General features: G+C 39.1%; 1 protein-coding gene across 4 annotated transcripts in view; it reads left to right on the plus strand.

Moving 5' to 3' along the window:
• ANKIB1 (ankyrin repeat and IBR domain containing 1) overlaps window positions 1-13,030 on the plus strand; it is a 155,148-nt gene that overhangs the window by 80,950 nt on the left and 61,168 nt on the right. For all 4 annotated transcript variants that reach the window (XM_065938579.1, XM_065938580.1, XM_065938578.1 and 1 more), the window contains one exon: window positions 6,849-7,031. In XM_065938579.1, coding sequence (XP_065794651.1) covers window positions 6,849-7,031 — 183 coding nt within the window. The remainder of the gene's footprint in view (window positions 1-6,848; window positions 7,032-13,030) is intronic.

Consider the following 13,030-nt stretch of genomic DNA (forward strand, 5'->3'; position numbering starts at 1 on the left):
GCTCTTCACACTAGGTGGCCAAAGTATTGGAGCTTCAGCATCAGTCCTTCCAGTGAATATTCAGGGTTGATCTCCTTGCTGTCCAGGGAACTCTCAAGAGTCTTCTCCAGCACCACAGTTTGAAAGCCTCAATTCTTTGGCACTCTGCCTTTATGGTCCAGCTCTCACAACTCTATGTGGCTACTGGAAAGACCATAGTCTTGACTGTATGGACCTTTGTCGGCAAAGTGATGTCTTTGCTTTTTAACACACTGTCTAGGTTTGTCATAGCTTTCCTGCCAAGAAGCAGTTGTCTTCTAATTTCATGGCTGCAGTGACTTTAGAGCCCAAGAAGAAGAAATCTATCACTGCTTCCACCTTTTCCCTTCCTATTTGCCATGAAGTGATGGGGCCAGATGCCATGATCTTAGTTTTTTAAATACTGATTTTTAAACTGGTTTTTCACTCCTCCTTCCCCCTCATCAAGAGGTTCCTTGGTTCCTCTTTGTTTTCTGCCATTAGAGTGGTATCATCCTCATATCTGAGGTTGTTGATATTTCTCCTGGCAATTTTGATTCCAGCTTATAAATCATCCAGCCTGACATTTCTCATGACATGCTCTGCGTGTAAGTTAAATAAACAAGGTGACAATGGACAGCCTTGTCATAATCCTTTCTCAATCCTGAACCAGTCAGTTGTTTGATCCAGGGTTCTCACTATTGCTTTTTGGCCAGCATAGATTGTTAGCAAGGCCTAATTCGTGATTTTTCTCCCCTTGGCCGACTTGCCTAGAACAAGCCCAGTCATTAAGCCTCATTTATATTGGTGCTTCACCTGTCATAGTGATTCAAGAAATGGTTGATGTGACAGAGGTGGCTGTTTTGTGTTTGACAGTGCTTCAACTCTTTGTGAAAAGCGTTTTTTAAAATGAGTATTATCTTTAGATATTTCCTATGCACCTTTGTCCTACCTGCTTATTCAAAACTTTAAATGTTGCTACTTATTGTCAGATCAAATAAAGGTCACTAGGAAACCAAAGCTGGTAAGTCCCACTTCCCCTTTATAGCCACAGGGCCTATATGACACTGAGCAGCTGTCAGAGCATTTCACACTTCCTTGAAAAGCCATAAAAATCATTCACAAGTTATACTGAAAAGTTTTACTTAATTATATTGTGTTTTTAGCACCTGGGGTTTTAAAACTGTAAAAAAGAATAAGGAAATTGTGGTCCCAGCTTAGCAACTGGGAGTAACTGTGCCTGTCTGGGCCTCGGTTTCCTAATTTTTAATCAAGATAGTTATGATTTCATTATTACATCCAAAATATTGTTACAGGCATTGAAGGGAATAAAGATCATTTTAATTTTCCTAATCCTAGAAAATGTTTTGGATAGTAGTAATATTTGAGTGGATAAGACTTCAGTTTAAATATTTGGAGGAGGCTACTCAAAATGTGGTCCTCAGACCTGTAGCATCAGTAACTCTTGTTGTAAATACAAATTCTTGTGCCTGCCAGACCTCCAGATACCAAATAGGAATCTCTGGGGTAGACTCCAGGAATACTTTAAGCAAGTTTCATTGGTTATTCATTTGCATGTTGCAGTTTGAGAAGGACTGTTCTATATCTCAAACATATGCAAATTGAAATATCTTGCAGAGGTTTGATAAGACAGATGATTTAAAATGAAAATAGAAGCCATAGTAAGTAGAAAATCCTAAGTGCTAATGCCAAGAATTTGAAATTTATTTATAGAAAATTGAGTCATTTAATTTTTTTGATTGGTGCGATTGTGAAAGCAAATATAGTAAGATTAGCCTAGTGGTTGTAATGTAGAATAGATTTTATTTGAAAGGGGGTACTTCTAAAGGAGTGGTTCTTAAAGCATTGCTACCCAGACACTGTTCCCCAGACTGGTTTTGGCATCAGTTTGGGTATTGTTGAGGATGCAGCATCTCAGGGCTCATCTCAGATCACATGATTCTGAATCTGTAGTTTAACAGGAACCCTAAAGTCACCCATATTCACATTAAAGTTTGAGAAGCCTTACCTGAGAGCAGTAATCTGTGGGGCCCACAATGAGATCATCTGTAAAATGTGCGTGTACTTAGTCTCCCTTCCAGGTCACCCTGTTATAACTATCGGACTACCCAAGTGATTCTTAAACAATTTGGAAACCTTTGTGTTGGAACAGTGGCTGTAACCATGTCTGCACACAAAATCCCATTCTGTAGACCATATCTCAAACCAATAAAATCGGATTTCTGAGCGTGGGCCCCCTGTAATAAAAGTTCTCCAGATGATTCCAGTGTACAGCCAAGGTTGAAAACCAATATACTAGAAGGAGTGATAGGAGTTAGGATATTATTGCATTGATTCTACTGTGAACTGATAAAGAGCCTGGATATGTGTGGTGGTATTAGAAACGGAAAGAATGAGACAAATGCATTTTGGTGACTTGGTCAGTTGATACAAGAAAGTAAGACAAAGGTTAAAGATAATGAAGACTTTAAAATATTAATATTAACAATGGTGAGCTATCTTTGGATAATATAATTTTCTCACTTTGATTTTTCTGCATTTTGTATAACAATCTGCTGTCATATCTATAATTAGAGTAAAGCAAATTAACTTTATTTTTAAGTAAACTGAGCATGATTTTGAACCTAGTTCACTTTGAAGCCTGCTAGCAATTGACAAGACATCTAAAAAGTGAGTTCAGGTGTTGTATGTGAACTGTACTTAAATAGTATAAGGAAAAAAATTAAAAGTGAAATGAGGTGACAGAATTGGTTAGAAGGAAAGGCGAATATCTTGAATTGTCATTTAGAAGAAGATTGAGGCCTTAGATTATCCACATGAAATGATACTCAGGCTGTTAAAAATTAGAACTAACTGGGGGTAATGAATATAGATTTAGAATTAAATGTTATCTCCATAGAGTTGATAACTAAAAGCAAGATAAAGTATAGATGACAAATCCAAGGACAGGACTTTAGATTATAGATAAAATTACAGAATTAAAGTCACAGCATCAACTTGGAGAATGTCTGTGTTTAAAGGGAATGAGAACAAGAAGTGGCCTACAACAAAAAAACAAAAAAGCAGAGAAGAGAACCAAAATAATCCAGCGTCGAGGATGCCAAGAGAAGAATTTCAAGTAGAGGCAGCAGTCAGTCATTTGACATGCTTCAGAAAGGGCAAGGAAATAGAAGACTCAGAAAGGCTCCTGGCTTTGAGAGGTATTAGTGACTTTCAGGAATAACATTAGAGTGAAGTGGGCAGAGTAGAAGTTAGATTGCTGGGAGAAATTGAGTCATTTGCTGAGGAAATGTAGAGACAGTGAGTGTCAGGCACTGATTTCAGAAATGTGGCTGAGAAAGTATTAAGGAAGTCATTAGAGGACTAACAGAATTAAGATAGGGGCGCCTCTGCCAGGAGCCAGTGGAGTCAGAGAGTGAAGGATGGGAGTGACGGAGTGCTCAGGTCAGCGAGGAGACAGATCAGGAAATGGTGATTTTACAACGAGAACAGACTCTTAAGAATCATCTTCCTTTTTACATTTTTTCTCAAGATAATGTAAGCCTCAGTTTACAAATGGACCTGTGTAAACTGAGACTTACAGAAGTTAAATGACTTGTGCAGAGTCACCAGCCATTTAGGTGAAGGATCAAAGGGGTGGAAAGGGATTTGTCATCAACTCGCAGCTGTCCTTCCCCTCTTCCTGTGGGATTATGAATAGAAAGGAAGACAACGTCGATAAACAGATGTGCTGAGATGGTGATAATTGGATGTTCCTTTTAAGGTAGAAAATTATATATACCACCAAGTATGTGAAACAGGCTAAAAACATATATATGAAATATTCAGTTCTCCTTGCTTGAGAATGAAGAAAAGGATACTTGGATGCTTTGGTTGAAGCATTTAAAAACTGCCTCTTCAAAACCAGGTGTAACTCCCTATTATGCTAAAGCAAAACACCTGACTTTATGCGGAAAATGGTGGCTCAAACATTAAGGAGTCCACCTGCAATGTGGGAGACCCAGGTTTGATCTCTTGTGTTGAGAAGATCCCCTGGAGAAGGGAATGGCAACCCACTCCAGTATTCTTGCCTGGAAAATTCCATGGACAGAGGAGCCTGGTGGGCTACAGACCATGGGGTTGCAAAGAGTTGAATACGACTGAGCGACTAACTCATGTAGCAGAAGTTTAGCATGTCTTGACATCTTCTTTTTACTGGTGTTTCGACCTTAGGCCCCAAAGGTCAGTATGCTGAAACACTTTTTTAAAATTCCCTCCTCCATTGTCAGGCAGCACTGCTATTAGCTAGCTAGCTTCTCTGCCAAAAGTAGCATATACATTGATTTCCTTGCCAAGACAAATGGACACACTGCAAACACAAACCTTCCCTTCCATCACCCATTACGGGTGTCTCTCCAGCAATGAGATACAGGTTTTTGGGACCTCTCACCTCACTCCCATCAGACTCATTTTGGGACTGCTTTCGAAGACAGATCACCAGTCAAGGTAAGAAATCTCAACTTCTGAAAATTGTCAAAAGTGACTCTCAACAATGACTTCTCACACATTCCCTCTCCATACACGTTTTTTTTTTTTTTTTTTAACCCCATGGAATGCAGACTGGAAGGTTCCTCTCACCAATATTTTGGAATGGCACAGCCTCTTAAATTTTGTTGTCTTTGCTTTTGCTAAAGACTGGGATAATTAAGTTAAATATGATTTATCTTGTTTGCTAATATTTGGAATGTCTTCTGTGGTAGTATCTATTTTGGACATAAATCAAATCATGGCTTTGAAAGCTATCCCAGTGTGCTTTTTAGAAATCATTTCCTACTGCTCTGAATAAAGAACCAGAAAACAAAGTCAGCTCTTAGTTCTGTAGCAGTCAGAAGCAAATTGTTTTGTGTTGGTGAAGCTGTGAACCTGTGAAGCTGAAAGGCTGAAAACAGTAATAGATCCTGCAGTTGGTATGGTAAGCCTGTGGGCTTACTACTTCCCAGTATTAAATAGAGTAGGTAATATAAATATGCCAGTCTCCATATCACTTAGGCCAGAGTGTAGGGTCATTGCTTGTTAGACTTTCATGTGCCTAAGAATCTCCTTGAGATTAGAATCAGATTCTGATTTAGAGGTCTGGAGGGGAGGGGCTTGGGTGGTAACACTGAGATTCAGCATTTCTAACAAACCCCCAGTGATACCACTGGTCCCCAGACCGCATTTAGACTGAACGGTTCCAGATGGTAACAGTGACTGCTGAGACTTATGCTTCACATATTTTTTTTTCTTTTAAAGGGCCAGATGTTAAAAAAAAAAGAAAAAGCCAGATGTAATGTGTAACTATTTTAAGCTTTGAGACCACAAGTCTGTTTCATATTCTTCTTGATTTGTTTGCTTGTTTTTACAACTTAAAAAATGTTATAAACCATCTTAGCTCTGAGGAATACCTTTGGCCTAGAGCAAGAAGCCAGAGTCATGTCCACTAGGCTTGTCAGTGGCTTCCAGGTCTGGCATTGGTGTAGGTCCCTTATTTTGTCAGGGCCTCTTGGGATGACTGTAGAGGAACCATGAGAATTGCAGAAGCAATAAAGGAATTTTACAGGAAGATCTGTGTTTGTTGGAGGGAAAGGAGATAAAATTTGGAAGAAAATGAAAAGAAGCTACCATTTTGATTAACTCCCTTAAACAATGAAAATCGCTAAGAAGTATGCATGTTTTAGATCATAAATGAGATCTGGCCAGAACTTTACGGTAGGCCCAGGATACATGTGACTTCTCTAATGTTTGTGATCAGCCTGTTCTTTGTGTCAGTACAGTGTCTTTAAGAACTTGGTCAGACTTGTGTCTGAATCCCAGTTCTGCTGCTTATTAGTTGGGTAATTTTGGTCAAGTTATTTAACTCTTCTGAAACATCATAGTATCCCTGCTACCTGGGGTTGTTAACATTAAATAAGAATATGTATTAGAAGTCTCAACATAGTGCTTGGCACTTAGAAAACAATAGGTGGTGTCTGTTACTGTGTTATATGGTGGTGAGTGAATTCTGTAAAAGAACCGGCTCTGTGACTGACTGTTAGGCTGTCCTGGGGTGTCCTGGATTATGGCCCTCATGGTATTCCTGTCCTTCCCAGTGCCTCTGCAGTTGTAATGGGGAACCTTGAACCTACAGCCCTTAGTAACAGTGTATTAAGCTTCTACAAAATCAGCAGAAACCTCAGTAGTAAACACATTGTTACTCTTTCATGCATTTTTACAAGTGGGATTTCTTTGGGTGAAATCCTTCCTTTAAATATCAAGAGATTTGATAGAGTATCTTCTCACCTTGGCTGTGAACTGCTATTCCCATTGCTTATTTTGAGTAATATTGGAAACAGTTTTGCTTCAGTGATTTGCTCAACCTAATTTCATTTCAGTGTTTAACTGGATGATGAATGATACAAATGAAAATTTTTGTCTGCCTTGCCAGGACATCAGGTGTTAGTGGTTATGTCCTTATTGTTTAAGAAAGATTTGTAGAAATGTATAAAATTTAAAGCATTGAATAGCTATAAAATTATTCATTTTTAAGTAAAACTTTGGATTGGACAGAATGTTCAAGAATTTCTTTATAAAATTTAAGAAACAGGTTTGTTGTTTTTAACCAAAGGAAGTCATCTTAACACCGATTAACAATAATTGCTTATCTTAAAATCAGAAGCCACTGGTATCTAACTTTTACTGTCAATTCATATTATTACATATTATTGATTTTTTGTCATGCTTCTTTTATTATATTAAAAAGTTTTAATATGTAGCATGGAATAACTTGTCATTTAAATCTATAGGTGCAAGTTTTTTGAAAAAATCTTTTTTAGCTTTTAGTAAAACATGGAGGAGACCTGTTTGCTGAGAATGAGAATAAAGATACTCCTTGTGATTGTGCTGAAAAGCAACACCACAAAGATTTGGCCCTCAATCTAGAATCTCAAATGGTTTTCTCACGAGATCCTGAAGCTGAAGAAATAGAAGCTGAATATGCTGCTTTAGATAAACGAGAGGTAAGTTTTTTTAATGAAAGAGATTATGCAAATATTGTACTAAATTTTTTTTTTCTTCTTTAAAAGCCAGTTTACGTGGTCTTCTTTGCTGTATGCTATACCTTCTGCATCTGTATAGCCATAAGTATGAAAATACATCTAAAAAAGCCATGAGTATGAAAAACATCTAGAAAACCTGTCCTTTGACATATGTACATTTGTGTGTGTGTGTGAAAGTCACTCAGTCATGTCTGACTCTTTGTGACCCAGGCCAGAATACTGGAGTCGGTAGCCTATCCCTTTTCCAGGGGATCTTCCTGACCCAGGAATTGAACCGGAGTCTCCTGCATTGCAGGCGGATTCTTTACCAACTAAGCTATGAGGGAAGCCCCATATATATGTTTAATTATATAGAGAGATGCTGACTCCAAGACTCCAGTCCTCCTGTTCCTCAGTCTCTGCTTGTCTGGATTGCTCTTCTCAACAAACATGCTTGGATTACGCCCATCTTAAAATACAAAACAACTTCTCCATTAACCACTCTTCCTGTCTCTGTCCCCCTTCAGTTATAGCCCCATTTCTCTGATCTTCATATGAGAAAAACAAAATTTAAAGAGTTGTCTGTACATACTGACTTCCTCACCTTCCCTTCACTCTCCAGCCCTTTGCAGGGTAACTTTCTTCCCTTCTACTCTGATGGAACTGCACTGACATAGACATCAAGAGTCACCATCTTGCCAAATCCTTTTCTCTCCTCCTCTTACTTGATGCTTTTCTCTCCTCATCTCACCCGAATTCTGCAGCACCACTTGACACAATTAACCACTCCCTTCTTAGTGAGACACTTCTTTTCTTTTTTCCTTTGTTTACTTTATTTATTTTAATTGGAGGCCAATTACTTTACAGTATTGTAGTGGGTTTTGCCATACATTTACATGAATCAGCCATGGGTGTTCATGTGTCCCCCATCCTGAACTCCCCACCCACCTCCCTCCCCATCTCATCCCTCTGGATCATCCCAGTGCACCAGCCCTGAGCGCCCTGGTGAGACACTTCTTCCCTGGGCTGTAGTGACTTTGCTTCCTGACTTTCCTTTAAGTCTTCTTGTATCAGTAAACATTACCTCCACCCACTCAAGCATAAATGTGGCAACATTTTCAGTTCATCACATCCAAACAATCTGGAAGTTCTGTCAATTTACTTGCAAAAATATAACCTAAATCCATTTACTTCTCTGGTTCTCTACTCCTCCCTCCCTCAGTCATCCTTTCCACCTTCACTCTTCATCTGAACTGCTATAGTGGTTTCCTCACTGGTTTCCTGCCTTCTGTTCTAGTCCCCTTAGAATCCGTTTTGTGCACAGTAGCCAGAGTGACGTTATTAAATTAGATCATACCACTTAACCATTTAGTGATTTTCATGGCACTTAGAATAAAATCCAAACTGTTTGCTCAGACATAAGAATTTATATGGTCTTGCTGCTATTTACCTTTCCAACCTTATCTTAAATGACTTTTCTGGCATTCTATGGTACTTAGACTACACTAAGGCTTTTTCCACTTACTATTCCTTATGTCTGAAATCATCTCCCAAGTTTTCTCTTGACTATATCAGATCTTCAAAGAGGCAGTCTTAGACCATTCTTCTGAAGTAGGCCCCTCTCCTTCCATTACTCTTTATCATAGTACCCTGTTTATTTTTATCACATGCTTTAATTATTTTATGTATTTGTTTACTTGTTTACCCCCTTTCTCTTTTATTAGATTGTCAACTCTGTGAGTGCCAGAATCATAACTTTCTTATTCAGCAGAATACTTTCCATGTCTGAAAGCACTGCTTGTACAGTGGACATCCATAGATAATACTTAAATAAAGAAGTTATTGTAATACACAGTAAATTTTTTCCTCTAAAAGTGATTGATTTCTCAATGTTTATTCAGTGCTAACTTGGTTCTGATAGGACTTATATAACTATTATTTGTTTGTGTTTAGAAAAATTACTCTATTGTCTGTTTTTTAATTTCCCATGAATTTCTGACGGTTTGTAAGCTCCTACCTCTCCATATGGCCAAAAAAAGTTTCTTAAAATTAAAAGATTTATATTGTTTTACCTATCGTGTTTTCTTTAGTTAAAGATTACTTTAAAGATTTTTTTTTTTTAATGTGAACTGTTTTTAAAGTTTTTACTGAATTTGTTACCATATTGCTTCTGTTTTATGTTTTGGTACTTTGGCCACGAGCCACATGGGATCTTAGCGACCTGACCAGGGGCTGAACCCGCGCCCCCTGCATTGGGAGGCGAGGCCTTAACTGCTGGACCGCCAGGGAAGTCCTGACACATTTTAATTTAGTCCTTTCCTCCAGGTGATTAGTCTGTAAAGGGCAGTCTTCTTCTTCACCCCATCATTGACAAAATTTTGAGTGACTACTTTACCAGACACTATTTTAACAGAAATTAGGGATACAGTGAGGAACAAAGATCTCCTGCCCTCTAGAAGCTTATACTCTAGCAAAGGTCGAGAGATGCTCAGAAGTAAGATTAAAAAATAAATGAACACAATATCTGAGAGTTGTAACTGATATGAAGAAATAAAAACAAGGTGATATATTAGAGTGATAGCTGGGAATGGGGGTGCTTAATTTATCCAACCCCCCAAAGAAAGAGCAAGGACTCTAGTAAGAGTCAGGCTCTGTGAGAGAAGACTGTGTGACTGTAGCTAGATAAGGGAAGGAAAAGCTGAGCAATACAGTACTGTGAAAGCCATCTCAAGAACCCATCCTTCCCTCTCCCCTCCCAGCCTATAACTCAGGAAGGCTCGAAGCTCCTTTTCTGACAGGGAACCAGTATGGTTGGCCATTGCCTTGGCTGGCTACCACACTTAGGAGGGGGTAGCTGCTTTCCTCTGAGAGCCCTGAGTCTTTCTCTGCCTGTTCTTTCCCCACTCTTTCTCAGGCTAAGTAAGCTCTGTGCCGTGTGCTCAGTCATGTCCGACTCTTTGCAACCCCATGGACTACAGCCCGCCAGGCTCCTCTGTCCATGGGATTGTCCAGTCAAGAACACTGCAGTGGGTAGCCATTCCCTTCTCCAGGGGAACTTACCAGCCCAGGATGGAACCTGAGTCTCCTGTCACCCACATTGGCAGGCAGATTCTTTACCACTGAGCCAGGCTAAGCTCAGGGCTCAGCTAATGTGAGGTTGATACTGAGAGAAATTGGAAATATCCTCTTCTTCCCCAAGTGTCTTTTAAAATTTTAACGGTTACCAATATACTTGGTCAATAAATACCTAGGTTTTTTTTCCATTTTTTTCTAACAGTGAACTTATTTCACCTATATAATCAGGGGAAAGCTATTTTAGTTGTGGGGGAAAATAAATATTTCTTTAATAACTCCTTTGTCATAGTCTCTTCTGCAACAGTTTTTGAAGATACTATCACTTTATACATGGCATCAAAGTGGTGCAGTTTATATGTTGGACTCTTTCACTTTTCTCCAGTGGTATTTTGGTAGCAGTAATATGCACTGATGCAAAAGAGGCACTTTTATTCCCTGTTTGTCTTTAGAGTAGTTTACTTTTTCTTTCTTGGTATCAGTATTGGACTACTTTGAAGGTTATTGATGGTTTGTATTAATCTGAAAATAGAAACAGTTTATCTTTGCAACAGAAAAGAGAAAGGCACCTTCATTTTAATCCTTCCTGCGGTAGAGAGAGATACTGCCTCCATGTTGTTGTTGTTGGGTTTTTTTTTTCATGTTGTTGTTTTTGAGTCAGTAAGTTGTGTCCACCTCTTTGCGACCCCATGGACTGCAACATGCCAGTTCCCTGTCCTTCACTATCTCCCAGAGTTTGCTTAAACTCATGTCATTGAGTCAGTGATGCCATCCAACCATCTTATCCTCTGTTACCCCCTTTTCCTCCTGCCCTCAATCTTTTCCCAGCGTCAAGGTTTTTTCCAATGAGTTGGCTCTACATATCAGGTGGCCAAAGTGTTGGAGCTTCCGCATCAGTCCTTCCAGTGAATATTCAGGACTGATTTCCTTTAGGATTGTCTGGTTTGAGCTTCCTGCTGTCCAAGGGACTCTCAAGAATCTTCTCCAGCACCACAATTTGAAAGCATTAGTTTTTTGATGCTCAGCCTTCTTTATGGTCCAGCTCTCACTTCCATACATGACTGCTGGAAAAACCATAGCTTTGACTGTACAGAGCTTTGTCATCAAAGTGATGTCTCTGCTTTTTAATACGCTCTCTAGGTTTGTCATAGCTTTTCTTCCAATGAGCAAGCAACTTTTAATTTTATGACAGCAGACATTGTCTGCACTGATTTTGGAGCTCAAGAAAATAAAATATGTCACTGTTTCCACTTTTGCCCCATCTTTCTGCCTGAAGTGATTGGACTGGATGCTATGATGTTTATTTTTTTTGAATGTTGAGTTTTAAGCTAGCTTTTTCACTCTTCTTTTGCACCTTCATTAAGCAGCTCTTTAGTTCCTCTTCACTTTGTGCCATTAGTGTCATCTGCATATATGAGGTTATTGATATTTCTCCCAACAATCTTGTTTCCAGCTAGTGATTCATCCAGCCTGGCGTTTCACATGATGTACTCTGCTTATAAGTAAGCAGGGTGACAGTATACAGCCTTGACATACTCCTTTCCCAATTTTGAACCAGTCTGCTGTTCCATGTCTAGTTCTAACAGTTGCTTCTTGTCCTTTATACAGGTTTCTCAGGAGATAAGTAAGGTGATCTGGTATTCCTTTCTCTTTAAGAATTTTCCTGTTTGTTGTAATCCACATAGTCAAAGGCTTTAGAAAAGTCAATGAAGCAGAAGTAGATGGAATTTTTTTTGGAATTCCCTTGCTTTCTCTATGATCCAGTGAATGTTGACAATTTGATTTCTGATTCCTCTGCTTTTTCTAAATCCAGCTTGAAAATCTGGAAGTTCTTGATTCACGTACTGTTTAAGCCGAGCATGAAGGATTTTGAGCATTACTTTGCTAGTATGTGAAATGAGTACAATATTATGGTAGTTTGAACATTCTTTGGTATTGCCTTTCTTTGGGATTGGAATGAAAACAGACCTTTTCCAGTTCTGTGGTCACTGTTGGGTTTTCCAAATTTGCTGGCATATTGAGTCCAGCACTTTAAAAGCATCATCTTTTAGGATGTGAAATAGCTCAGCAGAAATTCCATCACATTCACCAGCTTTGTTCGTAGTGATGCCTCCTAAGGCCCACCTGACTTCGCACTCCAAGGTGTCTGGCTCTAGGGTTATGTGGGTCATTAAGGCCTTTTTTGTACAGTCCTTTTGTGTATTCTTGCCATCTCTTCTTAGTCTCTTCTGCCTCTGTTAGGTCCTTCCTGTTTCTGTCCTTCATTGTGCTCATCTTTGCATGAAATGTTCCCTTGGTATCTCCAATTTTTTTAAGAGATCTGTAGTCTTTCCCAGTCTATTGTTTTCCTCTGTTTCTTTGCATTGTTCACCTAAGAAGAATTTCTTATCTCTCCTTGCTGTTCTCTGGAACTCTACCTTCAGATGGGTATATCTTTCCCTCTTTCCTTTGACTTTCACTTTTTTCTTTTCTCAGCTATTTTTAACACCTCCTTAAACAACCATGTTGCCTTCTTGCATTTCTTTTTTCTTGGAGATGGTTTTAGTCACCACCTCCTGTACAGTGTTACGAACATCCGTCCATAGTGCTTGAGGCACTCTGTCTACCAGATCTAATTCCTTGAATTGATTCATCACCTCCCGTGTATAATCATAAGGGATTTGATTTAGGTCATACCAGAATGGTCTAGTGGTTTCCCTACTTCTATTTCGGTCTGAATTTTGCAATAAGGAGTTCATGATCTGAGTCACAGTCAGCTCCTGGTCTTGTTTTTGCTGACTGTGTAGAGCTTCTCCATCTTTAGCTACAAACAATATAATCAGTCTGATTTTGGTGTTGACCATCTGGTGATGTCCATAGGTAGAGTCTTCTCTTGTGTTGTTGGAAGAGGGTGTTTGCTATGACCAGTG

The sequence above is a fragment of the Muntiacus reevesi genome, chromosome 6, assembly GCF_963930625.1.
Source record: "Muntiacus reevesi chromosome 6, mMunRee1.1, whole genome shotgun sequence".
Taxonomy (NCBI): Eukaryota; Metazoa; Chordata; class Mammalia; order Artiodactyla; family Cervidae; genus Muntiacus; species Muntiacus reevesi.